Below are 20,635 nucleotides of genomic sequence, written 5' to 3' on the forward strand. Positions count from 1 at the left end.
AAACCTCGGACAAGTACTATATCAATTTGTATGTCTTCCTGCGTTCTGTAGGATCATTTGTGATACTTTTCTCTTCTTTATGTCTCCAAAATAAATAAATTATGAGTTTGTCAGAATTTTATTTATTTATTTATTTATTTATTATCTGATTGACTCCCTGAAACAGTCTAATGTATTTAATCTATGTTTCATTATTTTGTTGTATTGTGATGAATAGATATCAGGAAAAAATTCTCTAAATAAAATAATGACATTGGTTTGAATCCCCAACAGGGCACATTAAATCCCAGCTATGCCAGCTGTCTTCAACATGCTTTGTTATTGAACACAGTGAATAAACCCCAGAGCAGCATCAGGAAATGAGCCCATAATCAGAGAGAAGCCGAGGAGGCGGAGTCCTGTCCAAACCCTCTGACCAAGCTTTTTCATACTCACCAAGCACTGCTGGATACTGAGGACATTAATTAGTGTCTTATTCAGAGCTCTAAATTGATCCCATGTGAAAATTGGAGTAAATAACTACTAAACAAAACTAAAAACAGACACTAAATGACACAAAAACATCATCACTGAATTATTTCATTGAAAGATGCAACAAAATTCAACAGTTTTCTGGTTGTTTTGCCCCCAAAGAGCCACCAAATCTATTAAGTGCAGGAATTTTGTGTTAAGACCACTTATGTTGATTTAAAAAAAAAAATATTTTTTATGGGTTTGTGATGATTGTTGGGTTCATCCCCTCCATGAACCGCCAGCTTGTCATGGTGGAGTGCTCCAGAGATCTGAGGTGTTATGTTGTCAGGGACAGCTTGCCCTCAGTCGGGTCTCACAAGGCTAATCGGTCTTGTTTAAGGGGGAAGACAAAGTGCACTACAAATACACTTCTGATGATCAATGCATGGAGCCCGGTGACCTTGCCTGGGTTAGGGAGACCGGCGCCTCATCTTAGGGCTGGGCGGTCGGACCATCTCTCATGAAATCCAACAGGGCACGTCCCAAAAGAGATACATGGGACCACCCTCCTGTGGACCCACCACCTGCAGGAGGCGCCATGCAGGTTCCATGCTTTGTGGATTGGGTGGCATTCGAAGGTGGAGGCCTTAGTGATCCGATCCTCAGCTGCTGAAACTGGCTACTATGACATTCACTGGTGGGGAAGGAGGCTGAGCTTCTGAGGGAGGTTTGGAGATACCTGTTCCATATGGTCGGACTCACCTTGACACGTAGCAGAGGTTTTGGAACCAATCTCCTGGATTTTATTCCTCTCTGGAGTTGCCATTGGTGAGAGGTGGCAGGAACAGGTTAGTTTATTCCTAGCCCCCCATTTGTGTGCTCGAACGTTGAGGTTTTACCCTGGTGGACAAGAGTGTGGTCCCCCTGCGTCTTTGGGTCGGGGAAAGGGCTCCAACTGTTATTTGCAGTGATGTGCCAAATGATAGTTCGGAGTCTCTGGGTTTGGTGCACTGCCTGGGGACTCCATTGCCCTACTGGGGGCACTTCAGTGCTCATGTGGGCGATTTGAACCCGAATGGTGAATTGTTGCTGGATGAACTAACACCATGTTGGAGCACAGGGGTGTCCAGATGTGCACCTGGCACCAGGACGCCCCCTCTGTAGGTCACAGAGCGATGACTGATTTTGTGAAGAGAGGAGCTGTCAGCTGATCACGGCCTGATGCTGGATCAGGTGGCGGGGGGGAGGATGCTGGACAGAGAGTTTAGTGAGGGTACAGTGCATTCGGAAAGTATTCAGACCCCCTTCAATTTTTCACTATTTGTTATGTTGCAGCCTTATGTTAAAATCATTTAAATTAATTTTTTTCCCCGTCAATCTACACTCAGCACCCTATAATGACAGCACAAACACAGAATCATAGAAATTTTTGCAAATTTATTAAAAAAGAAAAACTGAAATATCACAAGAACTTAAGTATTCAGACCCTTTGCTCAGTACTTAGTAGAGGCACCTTTTTGAGCCAGTACAGCCATGAGTCTTCTCGGAAATGATGTAACAAGTTTTTCACACCTGGATGTGGGGATTTTCTGCCACTCTTCCTTGCAGATCCTCTCCAGCTCTGTCAGGTTGGATGGGGAACGTTGGTGGACAGCCATTTTTAGGTCCCTTCAGAGATGTTCAATTGGGTTTAAGTCAGGGCTCTGGCTGGGCCATTTAAGGACATTCACTGACTTGTTCCTAAGCCACTCCTGCGTTAATTTGGCTGTGTGCTTCGGGTCATTGTCATGTTGGAAGGTGAACCTTCGGCCCAGTCTGAGGTCTTGAGCACTCTGGACAAGGTTTTCATCCAGGATATCTCGGTACTTTGCAGCGTTCATCTTTCCTTGTATCACAACCAGTCGCCCCGTCCCTGCAGCTGAAAAACACCCCCACAGCATGATGCTGCCACCACCATGCTTCACTGTTGGGATGGTATTGGGTAGGTGATGAGCAGTGCCTGGTTTCCTCCACACATACCGCTTAGAATTAAGACCAAATAGTTCAATCTTGGTCTCATCAGACCAGAGAATCTTCTTACTCACAGTTAGGGAGTCCTTTTGGTGTTTTTTTGCAAACTCCATCCGGGCTTTCATGTGTCTTGCACAGAGGAGAGGCTTCCGTCTGGCCACTCTGCCATATAGCCCAGATTGATGGAGGGCTGCAGTGATGGTTGTCTTTCTGCAACTTTCTCCCATATCCACACAGGATCTCTGGAGCTCAGCCAGAGTCGTCTTTGGGTTCTTGGTTACCTCTCGCACCAAGGCTCTTTTCCCCCCCGACTGCTCAGTTTGGCCGGACGGCCAGCTCTAGGAAGAGTCCTGGTTGTCTGAAACTTCTTCCATTTGAGAATTATTGAGGCCACAGTGCTCTTAGGAACATTAAGTGCAGCCTGAATTCTTTTGTAGCCTTGGCCAGATCTGTGCCTTGCCACAATTTTGTCTCGGAGCTCTTCTGGCAGTTCCTTTGACCTCATGGCTCTCATTTTACTCTGATATGCACTGTGAGCTGTAAGGCCTTATATAGACAGGTGTGTGCCTTTCCAAATCATGTCCAATCAATTTAAGTCAGCACAGATGGACTCTAATGAAGGTGTAGAACCATCTCAAAGGTGATCAAAAGAAATGGACAGCACCTGAGTTAAATATGTGAGTATCACAGCAAAGGGTCTGAATACTTATGTTCACATGATATTTCAGTTTTTCTTTGTTAATTAATTTGCAATTTTTTTTTAAATTCTGAGCTTGTGCTGTCGTTATAGGGTGCAGAGTGTAGATTGATGGGGAAAAAAAAATAATTTAAATGATTTTAACATAACGGTGCAACATAACAAATGGTGAAAAATTGAAGGGGGTCTGAATACTTTCTGAATGCACTGTATGTTGGAAACGTTTGAAATGGTTACAAATCTGCCAGAATTCAGTACAGGTGTGTCTGACACCTGTGACGAGTGTCCCTTCCTGACTAACTTGACTTGTTTCACTCGTGCGTTTTTTTTAATAGGATGAACCAAACGTTACTCGGTCCGTACACGAAGGTTGACAAACATGAGTCACCTCGCACGCCATTTGCCTGGAGTGTCCACACTGGAAGATGGATCCCCTCTGGAGACACAGAGCATTCAAGCACTGCTCTGCTCTCCGTCATACAGAGTCCCCCACGGGATTACAATACTCAAGCTGCTTTTATATCCACACTTTAAAATAAAGATGATAATTTCTGCTTAGTGATGCAGAGTGCTGCATAACTGAGTTGAGTTTGAGCTAAACGTCGAATCAAACATCATACGATCAAAGCTTCTCTATTTTTTTGGCTTTATGCTTCTTCTCCCCTTCTGTCCTTTTCATCTTTTTGGGCCTTTTTATTAATTCAGGTTAGTATTCAGACCTTCCACATTTTCACTCACAGAGGAAGGAGGACGAGAGCTTTGAGGGAACAGGAGGCAGAGAACAGAGATGTATGGGAATTAATTTTTCAGTAGTGTACCATCAGAGGTTGAATTAAAAGCAACAGCCATTTTTTTATTTTGCCTGAGCAGAGCTGTAGATTCAGTTGAAGGAAATAAAAAGAAAGGAATGATTTGGTGCTCCTTAAATGTCGATTCAGCTGTGCGTTAGACATGCGCATAGCTGAAGTATTTATGAATGAATGGAACAAGACCTAATTGTATGTTGACATTAGTGGTTTATGCAGCTGAGAGCTCAACTTGTTTAAGTGGAGCGTCAGAGTTTGTTGAGCATCTCTGGGAAGCGTGACAAAGTGCGGCTCATGTATCTCGCTGTGTTCTGTGCTGCAGGGACATTGATAACCTAATGCAAAAGGTCTGAAAGGGGATACAGTAGAAGTGGAAATACAGATAATCTCTCCATACTTACCTCTTAATTTCAGCCCACATTGGACCTTAATTCAGGCAGCTACTGTGGATGTATAACTAGTATATGCTCTAGTAAAGTCACCTCTATTTCTAAAACTCCCATTATTTATTATTTTGAAATAACCACTTGTTCAATGTCTACTTTGCTGTTTAGTAAATCAGTCATTTCTGTGGTGCTATTCTATCCACCGTACATTTTTCTACTAAATCCCCCTAACATCCCACCTCATACAGCCCCTCCCATTCCACCATGTCCATCCCGTTGGAAACGACCCTCAAACAAAAGTCACCAAGCCCCCCCACCTCCTCTGAATCATATCTCTGAGTCTGACTGATATGTGCCGGGTCCAGGCTGTAATACTGATATCAAGAATGCTCTTCCCCAGAAAAAGTCAGGGCCCTATGGAGTTCAGACAGCCTTTTCAATCCCTGTGGTGACAGGTAACAGAAAAGTGGTCAAACTGGTGAGAAATAAAAAAGGTTCAGTTAAATCTACCAATCTATTGAATATAGTGTGTCAACCCCGAAACACACCAGTATCACCTGTTGTCTCCACGAGATTAGCCCTACTCAATATCAGATCACTAGCCAACAAATCCCTCATAGTAAATAACATGATCATGACCTATAATCTAGACTTTTTATTTCTTAGTGAAACATGGCTGACTGAATGTAGCTGTGATACCATTCTCAATGAGGCCTCACCAACAAATTTCAGTTTTATCAATAAGTGTCGAAGTGGTAAGAAGGGCGGGGGAGTTGCCGCCATTTTTAAATCAGTCTTTCAGTGCAAAGAAATTTTACTTGGTGATTTTAGCTCTTTTGAATATCTCTGTTTTTTAGTAAAGGGGGATCCAAAAGTTATCTTCCTAATCATTTATAGACCACCAAGATACCCAGGAACTTTCTTTGATGAGTTTGCTGAACTGCTGTCAGTTATCTGCACTGACTATAACTTTTTTTTATCATAACGGGATTTTAACATTCACATGGACAATAACATGGACACTAATGCCAAAGAACTCTGCTCTCTACTTGACACTTTTGGCCTCCTTCAACATGTGAATGGACCCACACATACTCGAGGCCACACACTGGATCTGGTTATCTCTAAAGGTGTTGACATTTCTTCTGTTGATATCAAGGACTTGGCGCTCTCTGATCATTTCTGTGTGTTCTCTGACTTACAGTTAACTCCAAACAGTCAGTTAACCCGTGTGTCTGTTAGAAAAAGGTACATAAATGAGAATACCAGTGCTAAGTTTATGGAAGTTATAGCTATGTCATCAACTGCGAATGCAGAGACAGTTGATGAACTCTTAGATAACTTTAACTTGAAACTCTCAATTGTCATGGATACTGTTGCACCTGTTAAAAATAAGTTGATCTTGAGCAGAAAGCAAACACCATGGAGGAACACTATGACGGTAAAGGCCTTGAAAACAGAATGCAGGAAAGCAGAGCGTAAATGGCGAAAAACTAAACTTCAAATTAACCATGACCTCTACAAACAAAGTCTTTGTAATTTTAACTACGGGTTAGACAGCAACACTTATCTGAAATGATTAATAAGAACATCAACAACACTCGTGCTCTGTTTGCTATGGTTAATAAGCTGACAACCCCCCCGAAACAGATAGTTTCAGAACTCTGTTCCACAGAAAAATGCAATGAATTTGCTTGTTTTTTCCATGAAAAAATCAAATCTATAAGGCTAAATATCAACATACATCAGCAAATTAATAAAATGACGCAATCCTTAAAACCACCTAGGAATCAATCAACTATGATGTCAGAATTCAATACAGTTGACCAAAAAAACATAGAAGAAACAGTCCAGCATCTTAAACCATCAACATCCTGTCTTGACACAATGCCATCTGACTTCTTTAAAACTATTGTAAGCTCTGTCCAAACAGATTTGCAGCAAATAATAAACTGCTCACTTCAATCAGGCACGTTTCCTAAACCCTTAAAAGTAGCTGCCATCAAGCCACTCCTAAAAAAGAGAACATTGGATGCTTCCATTTTAACCAACTACAGACCCATCTCAAATCTTCCTTTTATAGCCAAGATTGTTGAGAAAGTGGTTATTAATCAACTCAGTAACTTCTTGAACTCCAGTGGACTCAGTCAGGCTTCCGACCTCACCACAGTACAGAAACGGCTCTTATTAAAGTGTTAAATGACATAAGGTTGAACACTGACTCAGGCAAGGTGTCAGTTCTGGTATTGTTGGATCTCAGTGCTGCATATAACACTCTGGATCACAGTATACTGCTGAACATGTTGGAAACCTGGCCAGGACTCAGCGGGACAGTCCTAGAATGGTTCAGGTCCTACATGGAGGAGTTATTTTGTGACCATTGGAAGTAATCAATCTGATCGAGTGGCTATGACATGTGGAGTTCCTCAGGGGTCAGTTCTTGGACCCCTTCTGTTCACTCTATACATGCTGCCTCTGGGTCAAATTCTGAAGAACTCTTAACGGTTCGTTTAGACCGGACGCGGTGCGAATTTTTCGCGCGACGTGACTACGTACAAAGTCAATGCAAAGACGCGAATAGACGCGAATTCGTGTCTTGTCATTCGCGCCGCCGGCACGAATGCGAGTTCAGAAAATCCAACTTTGGCGAATTATTCGCGTCACGACAGCCTATCACCGCTGAGATTCTGGACGACAGTGACGTCATGCGTCCCGGGATCTTTTTAATTGATTTATCTGCCACTCACCGGAGACAGATGGACAGGCGCTCCGCAGCTGAAATGGAGCACCTGTAGTTGGTGTCTTGCCGAGAGATCACGGCACCGATCCTCCCAAGCAGGTCGTCAAACTGGGTCCTGGTGAGCCTGAAATACCGCTGGAAGCGGCCGTCATCCAGACACAACTCCTGGAGAAGGCAGTGAAATTCTCCGAGCTGAATGCACCTCCGGATGATGTCACTGACCCAGACACGACGGCGTGTGCGTTTCCGACGAATCTCGGACTGCCACAGCAGGTACAAGGACGCGATGGTACTTATATCAGCCATGGTTGATGAGAGAATGAAATAGATAGCCCCTTGAGCGAAAATTCGCTCCTTGTTTACTCACGTGAATAACGCGAGTAAATTCAATTACACCCGCGGCAAAACTCGCGCGAGTAAAGCAACGAGAAAATTCGCACCGCGTCCGGTCTGAACGCACCGTAAAGTCAACTAACACAGCTATGCAGATGACACACAGATATATCTCGCACTGTCTCCAGATGACTGCAGTCCTATAGAGTCATTGTGCGACTGCTTAGAGCAAGTCAAAAAGTGGATGAACCAAAATTTCCTTCAGTTAAATTTAAAAAAAAAACTGAGGTCATTGTGTTTGGCAACAAAGAGAAGAGGTTTGCTGTCAGTAAACATCTTGAGTCACTGTCTCTAGAAACTAAACACCAAGTCCGGAACCTCGGCGTGCTGATAGACTCAGACCTGACCTTCAACAATCATATCAAATCAGTCACCAAATCAGCCTTTTATCAACTTAAGAACATATCCAAAATTAAAGGTTTCATGTCCCAAACAGATCAGATCATCTCCAGCAGACTCGACTACTGTAACGGTCTTCTGACTGGACTCCCCCAAAAGAGTCTCAAACAGCTGCAGCTCATTCAGAATGCTGCAGCCCGAGTTTTAACCAGAACTAAGAGATCACATCACATCACCCCATTTCTCAAGTCTTTACATCGGCTCCCGGTCAGATACAGAATAGATTTTAAAGCTCTGCTACTCGTCTACAAATCACGGAATGGTTTAGGTCCAGAATACATGAATGACATGCTAGCAGAGTATAAACCCAGCAGAGCTCTGAGATCTGCTGACTCAGGTCAGATAGTGGAGCCCAGAGTTCAAACTAGACCCAGTGAAGGAGCTTTTAGCTGTTATGCTGCACACAACTGGAACAAACTACCAGCAGAACTGAAATCAGCCACAACTGTAAGCACTTTAAATCCAGGTTAAAAACATTTCTCTTTCGGTGTGCTTATGGTTGAGTTTATATCTTTCTTTTTCCCCTCTTCTTTGATTGCTTTTAACTGTGTTTTTAATTTTTATTCTATTTTTTTTCTCTTTAAATTGCTGCTTTATGCTGTTCTTTTAAATGCCTTGTCTTTATGTAAAGCACATTGAGTTGCCTGTGGTATGGAATGCGCTATATAAATAAAGATGCCTTGCCTTGCCTTACCTAAATCGCCATAAGATGGACCAGATGCTGTGTTAAAGAGGCTGAACATTACGTCGCTCAACACAGACCATCACTTTTCCACCGCCTGCTGTCATTTAGCCGCCTGCTGAAGTGCTAATGTTAGCAGCTAGTTAATGGGATTTTCTCAAGCGTTAAGACTCCCCGGTGAGCATGTTAATCCTCAGACGTCTCATCTGTGCAGTGGCTCGTCACCTGCAAAGATATGAAACTACTTCCCAGACAACATTTGATACTTTATTTTGGCTCATTCTAAACTGTAGATTTGTTTTTGTTTGTACCATATTTGAGGAAGCCGAGTTATGAGGCTTAGCATACTTACCCTTTAGCATTTAATTAAAACAACATGTCTGCCTCTTCTTGTCTGAGCAGTTCTTCTATGATTGAGGAGTCTCAAAGATGCCTTGTGGTGAACTCAAAATGTTTTTTATTTTCTTCTTTTCTTTCTTTAAGCAGTGGCTTATTTCTGGTCACTCTGACATAAAGCCGAGCTTTGTGGAGTGTACAGCTGCAAAGTTTGCTACGGACAGACCCTCCAGTCTGCTGTGGAGCTTTGCAGCTTTTTCAATGTTTCCCATTAACGCTCTTCTTGATGGGTCTGAGACTTTTAGTGGGCCGCTCTTCTTGGCCAGGTTTCTTGTGTTGCAATGTTTGTTCTATTTTCTAATAATGGAGATACTGGAACTGTGAGGGACATTCAGTACCGTTTTACACTTAAAAAGTTTGACCTCAACCTTCTTTTTGAGATCTCTTGGTTGTCATCGGGCTACTTGATTAGTGGTGTTGCAGAATAAGATCTAAGAAGGTGTGTGTATATATATATATATATATATATATATATATATACACACACACATAGATAGAGAGAGATACTTTATTGTCATTTAACACAACAATGAAATTGAAATGCAGCTGTATCTCCTACCTGATGGCAGAAGGTCTAACAGACATGATGGGTCTTTTCTTTAGTGAGATCTGGGATTGTAAAGTTCTTCCAGTGTTGGGATAGGACAGCCGGTAGCTTTCTAAGCTATGGTGACGACCCTCTGGAGCGCCTCCTTTTCTGCTGCTGTGCAGCTGGCCCTCTCCACACAGTTCCTGCTGATATAGAAGTGGTTTACGTTGTTGTCCCTTCTCCACCCAGACTGCACACAGTTCTGGCTTATTGAATTAATCACTGCTTGCAGAACATCAAGGGCGTTGAATAATTTTGTAAAACACTTTGTTGTTGCATTAAGAAGAAAACAGTGAAAGTATAGCTGAAGCTGCTGTCAGTTTATGCTTATTAATGAAATCATGTGTGCTTTGATTTGTGGAATCTTTTTTTTTTTTCGGTTATTTGGAGAGGTGTGCCAGTTATATCCTGCATGAAGTACCCAAAAAGCTGTAGCGCTTAGTTTTTACAGCAGAGATAATGTTGAATATCGGGTGCACGACTACGTGTGTAATATATCTGCTTGCTTCATCCCCCGTTGAGCTTTCTGTGTCGCAACCTGTATAAAATAAGTGATATTGGTCGCTAAAAGATCCTGTAAGTCCTCATCAAAGGTGCTTAGATTTGTGAAGAAATGGGGCAAACCAACAATAAATACAAATAAAATGTAGAACATCCACCAAGTTGCTGTTCTCGTGTTCTTTTTCTTTTTCCAAATGACAAAAATCAGCTGTGATGGAGTTTGTTTATGATGCTTAATTAGTGGAAGTAAGGAGGGGAACCAGAGGCCGTTCCACAGTATTGCAGCTCTCAACATGATCCCTCATGAATAAAATGTTGCAATAAAGTATTTAAAACTGATTAATATTTAACTTTTTGCTTGCTATTCAAGTGCTCACTCTGAGATGCGATAACCACATTGAATTATGGAGCTACGGAGGGAAACAATTGATTACATTTTCTGCTTTCCATATCATTTAGGTTTTGGAGGTGGTACGGTCCAACTATGACACACTAACACTCAAACTGCAGGACGGCCTTGACCAGTTTGAGAGATACTCGGAGCAGCCGAAAGAGGCCGCTTTCTTCAAGGATCTGGTAAGAGACAAAGGACATCTTCCCCAAACCGATCCGATTACCTGTTGTACTTAAAATGAAGTCTGAAAAGCACATTTTGAAGGAATGAACAGATCCAACTTTAACCATTTTGCAAAAGGAAAAGAAAACTGAAGCATTTTATGTTCTATGACTCTTAAGTGATTGTTTCCCTGCTTCAACACACCTGATTCAGGTCGACGCCTCATTAGCTGGTTTGTGCAGAATTGAACAATCTTTCCAAACAAATCTGAATCAGGTGTGTTGAATATCTAAAACCTCGCAGGACAGCCTTAGTCTGACATCCAAGCTTTAGGTGTTTAAGGTAGTTTGATGGAGTTTGTGGAGGAGTACTAATACTAAACTTATGTGACTGATCACACGAACAATCAGCTTTTCACTTCAGCAGAGGAGTTGGTTGATCAACTCTGGCTGACGTCAGAGACGATTACAACACGTCCAACTGATAACAGTTCGATTGTTTAATTTGCATTGATCTGTCTGTTTTCCTCTTCGAGTTTTTCTTTGTAATGTGGTGAAACCTCAGCAACAACTCTTTGTAGTTTACACGAGTGCACAGCCTGGTGATAAATCTGTCCGTCTGCAGGTGCGCTCCATCAGTCTGAATGTGAGGAAGAACGTCTCTCTGAACACGCTGAGCCAGGACGTGCTGCTCAAAGAGTTCTCCACCATCTCCTGAGACGCACACCCGGCCTTCACCTCCCTTTAGGTCATCCTCTATGTGCGTGTGGACACGCACGCACGCACGCACACACACAACTTCAACACCAACCCGTGCAGTCGTTCTTTCCATAAATCGTCTTGACTCCTCATCCTCTGTCTCCTGTGAACTGAGCAGTGGAAACTTGTTCCGCGCTGACAGGCGGGATGCATCTTAAAGAAAACTCCAGTATTTCATCATCTGTTGTCGTACATGCGCTTGGGGATTTAAGGAAGTGCCCGTATTGCACTGGTTACTCGTGTGCAATCAGCAGTATTGGCTGGACTGTTAACTGAGAAGCATTTTTGATTTAGAATAGCAAAACAAAGTATTTCAATCTTCATTTTTGTTTCCAACTAATCACCATTAACGATTCATCTCTGGCAGTTACAGAAGATTTAGCAACATGGTTGATGGTGATGCTTCTTAGTCTTCTTGAATTGGAGCATAAAACCTTTTTCTTTGTGTTTAAATGCTCATGTGAATGTTAAATGAATTATGTGTGTTTGCAGAAAAATTGAAGTATTTTGTATTTACGTGTTTGCAAAAGGAGTAAAACGTTTTAGTCACTATGTTGAGGTTTCTTTGACGTGATAAAACCTTTCTATTATTGGAATCTTCCTGAGCGGAGCCAGCACTAACAGTCCCACAGCTCACTACACAACTCCTTTCTCTTTGTTTCGACAAATTAATCTGAGTATGTTGGAGGGGGAGGGGGCTGTTAGTTTTAAAGGGGCGCAACTCTGTCATCACTCGTGCATCTCTGGCACATATAAAGGCAGTTAAGTGTAGAAATATCCACAGATGACACCTTTTAAACTCTTTAATGCTCTTTTGATGATTATTTTTTGAGTTGAAAGCAGATCTGATTTATGCAATCTATCAACAGGAAGGCCTGTCGTCTCTAACTCCTGTCGGTGTATTTGTTTCTTTTTTTTTTTTTTTTTTTTTTTTTTAAATAAAGATTGTTTTCCTACTCTAACTTCCTGTTTATCCTCAGACCCGTGAGAAAAACATGCTCTGATACCTACGATGCAGCATCACAGCTACTTTGAATGCTTCTGGTGAGGTTCAGCCCTCACATAAAACACACACCCTGTATTCCTCTGACACCAAACACTGCACAGTCCAAGGCTGATTTACTAAATGTCAGCACCAGACTTCTTATCCCCGCCGCGTACTGCAGAGGTGAAAGATGTGTTTTCATTTGATGAATATGGTCTCTGAAAAAAATGTTTTTGTCTTGGATCATTTCTTTACTTGAAGTCCCCCGTCGAGCACATGAAATGTGACTTTGGGTAAACTCAGACTCTGATTGAGTGTGTTTGGGAAGACATTTGCTGTAATAGTGACTGTGCGCTAAGGTCCAAGCATTCATATAATCATGTGTCTGTCCGTCATTTCGCATGCAGTGCTTTATTATGCTCACCACGAAGCCATCATGTCTGTGTTTGCACTTTGGCAGGTTGTGTTGTGAGTTTATCGTCAGTTTAAGACCAAAACAGTATGCAAAATGAAACGTAGATGAGATGAGCTACTGAAAATCTCAAGTTTTTGTAGGTTTTCTTTATTTAGAATAATGTCCTACTGGTAGACTTAAAATGCTGATTAAAGCAGCAAAAATGATTTCAAATGAATTGGAGAAATTTATTTGTAAAATAGTATCTGTAAACAGGAGACTTGAGGCTGAATCGGCGTCAAATCTCAAAGATAAGAACTTTAATCATTTTATTTATTAAAGAATATTAAAGTACTTGATGCCAGAAATGCAACTAGAAAGATAAATAGAAGCCCAATAATTTAGATAAATAGGGTGAAAAACATGAGAAAATATGTTGGAAACCAAAGTAAAAACCAAAAGTTTGTCTAAAAAGATGTTGAAAGATTGATTATGTCTCACATTGTCATGTAGGGTTGAGGGCCCTGAGTTTTAAGGCCCGGTCACTTCAAGTCGAGTCACGTGAGAGGATGAGAAGCGTCTCTCTGGTAACCAGTGATTTGAATTTTATTGAGCGGCTGTCATTTGATCTCTCTGCTTATTTTGGGTCCTCCGTTCCCTCTTGTAGGTGCTTTCAGAGGTAGACTTAGGTCAATATAGCCTCCCTGACGGCTCCCACATGCAACAAGCTGTGATGCACATAAGGGGGCCTGTCACTTGCATCAGTGAGCCTTGGCTGCCCATCACCCTGTTGGTTTTCCCTCTCTGGACTACTTTAAGTACAAACTGACCCCTGCAAACCGGGAACATCCAAGAAGAGCTGCAGTTTTGGCATTTTTGTTACCCAGCCGCCTTATGCCTCCCCATAAACACATCAGTTCAGAGGACGGATGCTCACTAGCTCCCACGAATATTCCACCCACTGCCAGAGTAAGCGGATAATAGCTGTTTTTCACTTAACCCTTCAGTGGTCATAATGTTATGGCTTACCTGTCTGTAAGTGTCAGTGATTGAGTCTGATTAAAATGAGGCTTTTGTGTGTAGAAAAGGGATTGTTTACACAGTGCAAATTACATTTTGCCTTGTGGCAATACAATAGGGATCAATAATTTGTGAGTTTAAATAAAATATTAGTCAATTATTTAGATAATTAGTGGTACTGGAACCCTACATCATATCCCCCTCTGCTGTCGCGCTGTTCCATCTTTTACCAGTAGTTCCCCCTCATGTTGTGAAGGTAATTAACCAAAAATATTTGCTAAACTTCATCCACAAGCTTCTCATTAATGAGGTCTCCATCCTCGGTCTCACACCAACAACAGCAGACTAATCTTTTCCGTGGAAGTAACATGATCCCCTGGGCGCAAGGAAAATACTGGCAGGGGTCAGAACGGAGGACGGGGGAAGTAAGATGAAGGGAATAACAGAAAAGGGGGTAAAAGTGACTGTAAGGAGGGGAGGATGAACAAGGATGGAGAAAGAAGACCAGGGAGGATGGTGGATTATAGACTTATGAGTAAACCCATGTTTTTTAAACGCATTTCTCCAGCTTCACATTAACATGAGTCAGATTCATTTTAAACTATTTTTTGAGGAGTGTTTGGGCTGGTTTTTCCTTTTTTGTTTTCTTGCTGCCCCATATGGAGGGACGTGGAAAGGGTCTGAAGAAGACCGGGACCATGGTGGAACTCACACCTCTCCCAACCAAACCATTCAGGCAGGATCATTTGGTTAAGAAGTTCACTTTGGAAGTAAATTTCCACCAAATTGTCTCACTCCAAAGCACATTCTGTATATTTTACAGTAACTCTTGAGTCTCCACGCGTCATGCTGAAATAATGTATTACTGTGGCACGGGCAGTGTGTATAATTGTATTGTTTTGAGGGGGGATTACTCTGTGATGCGTGTGTGTGATGAATCTCAACCAAATCACTTCCAAATCCCTTTGACTTGGTTAGATTTGGGAAGTATATTAACTCTCTGACATAATCTGTGCGCTGTACTTTCATGTGTTTGTGCTGATGACGGCTTAACGGCTGAGACAGACCCGAGCCAGGGCGTTTCACTGTGACTCCGCATTGATGCTGCGGTGTAATCATAATGTATTATTTGAATATATCGGTCTTCTCATCAAACATTTATTCGAGGGGAGATTGCCTACTTTGTCTCAGCCCAGCGCCCCCCTCCTGCCGCTACTTTATTGCTTCGTCCTTGCTTTTCATCTGAAGAGAACACAGAAACCGAAAAGTGCATGTGAGCAGGAACACTCCTCCAGAGGACACGTGGCACTGCTTTTTTTTTTTTTTTTTTTTGTCTTTCACTGACTGTAATCATCTATTTAGAGCTGTCTGTGTACACTTTTCCCGACTCCACTATCGCGCCTCACCGTGTATAACTTCAGGCATCAATCGGAGCTCCTTATTGGTTATCTGTCAGCTCCACTTTCCATCCTGCAGTGGCGCTAAACTTCTCTGTGGGAGATTAAAAGCATCAATACTGCAGGATTTAACAGTCCCACGGCATATTATATATTCAAATACCTCTCCCCTGTGTTCTCTCTGCCTTCTTCTGTTTATACTCTCTCCCTTGTTTTCTGTCCCAGATTACCTTGAGCCTCGTTTCTTTGATCATTCTTACTTCATACCGCGCTCTGTTTTGTACCCTCCATTGCTTTGCCTTTTTCTTTATCCTGCTCTTTCTCCCGCAGCTGGTAGATATTTGCCCTCCTCTTCATCACTCTCCTGACAGGGGACTCTTTAATCCCTCACTCAGCTGCCTGTCTTTAAAAAGCTTAAGCTCTGTTCAGCCCCAAAAAGCATTATTTGAGCTTTTCCTGGAAAAAACGACCTCTCTTTTCCCCACTTACATTTATCTATTGGTTGTACACTTCATCCCGAGTTGTGTACAGTACTACTCAAAAATATGACACACCAACACGGTTATTTTGAAGGTGTGTCCAAACTATTGACCGGTCTACAGATGGAATATTTACTTAAACTTTTATATAAAACAGATTTATTTTTAGGTCTATACCATAATGACTTGTTCTTTAAAAGACCTCAAACATGAGATTTAAATTTGGAATAATGGGACACATTTTGCACATCATTTTCAAAGTAGACTTTCTAATTCCTGAAGAAAGTGCAGGTGGTTTGTATTCAGTCTGTTTCTAATTGCTAAAATGTTTCAACTGAATTTATCTAAGATGAGCGAAGCTGTTAAATAGCAAATAACCAAAAGTGCGTTCAGTATAGCAGTTTGGCCTACCGTGTAACCTTATATGTTAAACATGTTCAAATTCTCTCTAAATTCTGCCATTAAAGTAGCCTGGCTGACGCGTCCACATCTCGATGAGATGGTGGTCTGGGAACTAGGTGTGCATTTTCTCGTATTTGAAGCGTGGTTTACGAAAGTCTAGAGCCGTTTATTGGGCGCTACGAATGTCTATCCAATGGCGTCTGGTTCTTCCCATGCTGCTTTGCGCGCGATTCATAGCCAATTGTATCACTTATACCAGATGACGTATGTAGAGCGACAGAAATTCGACGAGGAAGAAGAAGAAAAAAAAAAGTAAACTTGCGTTCTAAGCTACTTAAAACACTTTCTAAGGCTGCCATGTTGGATTAACACTCTACAAGCTTTGGTATCACGCATAGACGTCATCATCGTCTTGCTGCCCCCCCCCCCCCGTTCTGTGATTGGTTCCCTAACTCAGGCAAAAAGGGCGGTGGTTTCCAGGCTGCCTTTGCAGTGTGAATGAAATGGCGCGCAAAGCAGCATGGGAATTCCCAGGCTACCATTAAAGGGGAATCTGTAACTCCTACCGATACAGTTTTGCCACTGTGAGCGTTATGAGGACTTTGGCAAACATCTGTAAAATTCATGTTTCTGGGTTGAAAAATGTAGAGCGAAAACTGAAAATTCTGCTTTCATCTTGTATTGGAGTCAATGGGGCAGCTGCTGGTATTCCAGTCATTTTCAGACCTCTTTTACAAAAAGTTTAGATCCGCCTGCTTGGAGAGTTTGTGAGAAAAACAAAAAACATAAATATATCTTTTAGTAGCTAATGTGAAAGCTGCAGGTTGTGTCAGGTTAAAGAAACATCAGGCTCTACTTTGCTGAATATAAGTTGCACTGTGGGTGTGAACATTTCACCTATTTATTTTACCTGGGATTTTTTTTGTCTTTTGGAAACATTAAAACAGTCTAAATTTATTGTAAACAGTATCAAACTGAGCCAGTTGTTCTCCCATTTGAATGGCATTTTAACCACAAATGGTTCTTCCAGGCTTCTCTCCCTTAAAAGAATAAGCAGCTTACTCTCACTCCGACATTTTTGACCAGTCAGATCGATTTAGGCCCTCCTTTTTGTAAATCTTCTCCTTTTGTTGAGCAACTTGGATCATTGCTAAAGACCCATCTCATTTTCTTGGCGTTTCTTTGAAGATGAGCCATTTTATCTTCTATCAGATTTTACTGTTATGATCGGCTGGTTATTATACTATTGTTGTACTTTAATTCCGTGACGCCTTTCAGTCAGCCTTGGTGTTGTAAATGTGCTATATAAATAAAGATAACGCGACTTCAGACAGAGGGTGATGAAGTGCAACAGAAATGTACAATAGGGGAAAAATAATGTATCTTTGAGCTGTAAAATTTCACCTAATACAGCTCACAGGGCCCTCCCTCTCTGCTGTGCTTCAGCTCTGCCTCCAGAGTCCCTTTCTGCAGAGAAGATGGCCGTGCTAGCTGGTAATCACAGCACCTGTAAAAGAAGCAGTGACTGACACCAGTTAAAGACCTGTCCATTACACTGAGCTGTTGTAATCCATGCATTTTCTATACCCGCTTAATCCGTCGGTCGGGTCGTGGGGGGCCTGGAGCCTATCCCAGTGGTCATTGGGCGAGGTACACCCTGGACAGGTTGCCAGTCCACCACAGGGCCACACACTCACTCCTAAGGACAAATTTTAGACGCCAATTAACCTAGCATGCATGTTTTTGCATAGTGGGAGGAAGCCGGAGAACCTCGAGAGAACCCACGCATACACAGGGAGAACGTGCAAACTCCACAAAGAAAGGCCCCAGCCGGGAGTTGAACCTGGAGTCTGTTGTAATCGAGGTGGGCTCTTCCTGTGTGTAGTTTGCATCTTCTCCCCGTGAATGCATGAGTTCTCTCCAGTTACTCTGGCTTCCTCCCATCATCCACAAACATGCATGTTAGGTTAATATAGGGAATTTTAAATTGACTCGCACGTGCGTGTGCATGGTTGTTAAGCCTTTGATGGAATGGCAGCCCAGCGATGGTTGCTCCTGCTTCTTACCCAATGGCAGCTGGGATAGGCTCCCCAACTCTGAACTTGTAATGATCGGGACGGAGGACCCAGAATTTCTGCCAGACAACAATAAAAGTGTTAATCAGTTTATTATAAAACAGTTCTGGACAGGAACCACTGAGGACAGAGAAACAGGTTAGTGGCTTATATTGGTTCAGAAAGAGGATCGAGAGTTCTGAAAAACTAGCCACTAACCTTTTCGGAGCTCGTTTGGAACTGTGGGCTGAGGTTCCGTTCCTTCTGGGATTGGTTTGGCGAGGACCAAAGGTGAAGTCTAGTTTCTCCTTGAGATTCAATGGAGGGCAGAACAGAGCTCGGAATCCAGGAGGCAGAAACGGGGTCAGAACCAGGGAGGCAGAGGCAAACGATCCTTTCATGGGAGTAGGCAGGGAGTAGTAGGCCCCTGAGAGGGGCAAACAAGGTCGGTGTCCAGAACAGAGATGGCCAACGTGGGTGAGGCAGAGCAGGGAAATCTGGCACTGTCTGCCTGCCAGAGAGCTGAATATAACTGCTAATGAACAGGTGAGCGGCATGACGCTGATTGAGTGTGGAGTAGCAGGGGACAGGTGAAGCAGATGAACTTTATTGCAGACATGGTGAGCAGGGAAGGGAGACAGCAGGCAGACGGGCCAGAATCATGACAGAACTGGATTAAGCGTTGTGTAGTGTAAAGTGTAATATAGAAAATGGATGGGTATAAATTAGCATAATAGGGACTCTTTAATCCAACCAATGCTTTAATTACATCCAGTGTTTTTGATAAATAACATCAGCGGCTGGAATCTCTGATATACCACAATATGTAGGCTCTTTTTGGTATAAATCAACAGAGAAAAGAAAAACTAGGATATGATAAATCCAAGAGTACGTGACAATTAATGTGAACAACTGCTTGAAAACAACAACCTCATTCATACTAGCTTGATTTTACCATTTTTATTCTTTTAACCCCAAGATTATTGTTACAATTTGCTTTTTACCTTTGCTTTTTTAGTTTGGTGACTGTTTTAAATAAATTATGAATCAATTAGACCGTAAAACTGCCAGGTTTGCATCATCTTGAGCGTTTTCTTCTTGGCGGGAACTTTAAAGAGAAAATTTATGCTGAAACTGAAAACAAAAACTATACTCTGAAAAGTTAAATGTGAAGGATGAATAACTTGGATGATCTCTCAGCTCATCCAGTGACGATTGAAAATTTTACACCTATTAAACAACATAATTTTGATTTGGTCCGTCACAATATTTGATTTTCACGACACCAGTATTGTGGCCAAAAGCATTCATGATCACAATATTTCTGCAAAATCAATAGAAATCAATCAACCTGTTCATTCAATGACAGTGATATTATGAGCCGAGGTCACAATAATCTGCATCTATTGTTAAAACAATATCGAATTTCCCTTCTTTTAAGAGGATATATACACATCATAAACACATAATCAGCATCAACCATCCAAGTCTGAGACCATGGTCTTCGGCCGGAAAAGGGTGGAATGCCCTCTTCGGGTCGGGAATGAGATCCTTCCCCAAGTGGAGGAGTTCAAGTATCTCAGGGTCTTGTTCACGAGTGAGGGACGAATGGAGCAGGAGATTGACAGGCGGATCGGTGCGGCGTCTGCAGTGATGCGGGCTCTGCACCGGCCCGTCGTGGTGAAGAAGGAGCTGAGCCAGAAGGCGAAGCTCTCGATTTACCGGTCAATCTATGTTCCTACCCTCACCTATGGTCACGAGCTGTGGGTAGTGACCGAAAGAACGAGATCGCGAATACAAGCGGCCGAAATGAGTTTCCTCCTCAGGGTGTCTGGGCTCTCCCTTAGAGATAGGGTGAGAAGCTCGGTCATCCGGGAGGGGCTCGGAGTAGAACCGCTGCTCCTCCGCATCGAGAGGAGTCAGATGAGGTGGCTCGGGCATCTGGTGAGAATGCCTCCTGGACGCCTCCCCGGTGAGGTGTTCCGGGCCCGTCCCACTGGGAGGAGGCCCCGGGGAAGACCCAGGACACGTTGGAGAGACTATGTCTCTCGGCTGGCCTGGGAACGCCTCGGGGTACCCCCAGAAGAGCTGGAGGAAGTGGCCGGGGACAGGGACGTCTGGGTCTCTTTGCTCAAGCTGCTGCCCCCGCGACCCGACCCCCGGACCAGCGGAAGATAATGGATGGATGGATGGATAAACACACAAGTGCAGTTCTGATGATGATGATTATGATGATATGACACCCATCACATGAAGAATAATTCCCTAAATGTCTCCAGGTAAAGAAAAATACACCAAAACTCTGCTTTATTGCACCCCTAAGTCCTTAAACCTTGAGAATTTCCCGGAAAGGCTCACAGGCTTCACACGTAAGAGTGTTTAACGGAAGTTTATGATGGGAAACAAAGTTGCTGAAACTTTGCAGTTTATCCCATAAACCATCCAGGGGCCTGTTCTATCTCTACCCAGCTTATGGCACGCATTTAAGGATGTTATTCAAATGATTTTCTTCTAATCTCGACCCTGATGCTGCCTTTT

The 20,635-nt window shown here is 42.7% G+C and overlaps 1 protein-coding gene across 1 annotated transcript in view; it reads left to right on the plus strand.

Annotated features, from left to right (window-relative positions):
* The window catches only part of armh3 (armadillo like helical domain containing 3), a 34,674-nt gene extending 22,363 nt beyond the window's left edge, over positions 1–12,311 (plus strand). The window contains exons 25-26 of the mRNA XM_075463648.1: positions 10,512–10,628; positions 11,233–12,311. Of these exons, the coding sequence (XP_075319763.1) occupies positions 10,512–10,628; positions 11,233–11,325 (210 nt within the window). The 3' untranslated portion in view covers positions 11,326–12,311. The remainder of the gene's footprint in view (positions 1–10,511; positions 10,629–11,232) is intronic.
* The last annotated feature ends 8,324 nt before the right edge of the window (positions 12,312–20,635 follow it).

The sequence above is a fragment of the Odontesthes bonariensis genome, chromosome 4, assembly GCF_027942865.1.
Source record: "Odontesthes bonariensis isolate fOdoBon6 chromosome 4, fOdoBon6.hap1, whole genome shotgun sequence".
Taxonomy (NCBI): domain Eukaryota; kingdom Metazoa; phylum Chordata; class Actinopteri; order Atheriniformes; family Atherinopsidae; genus Odontesthes; species Odontesthes bonariensis.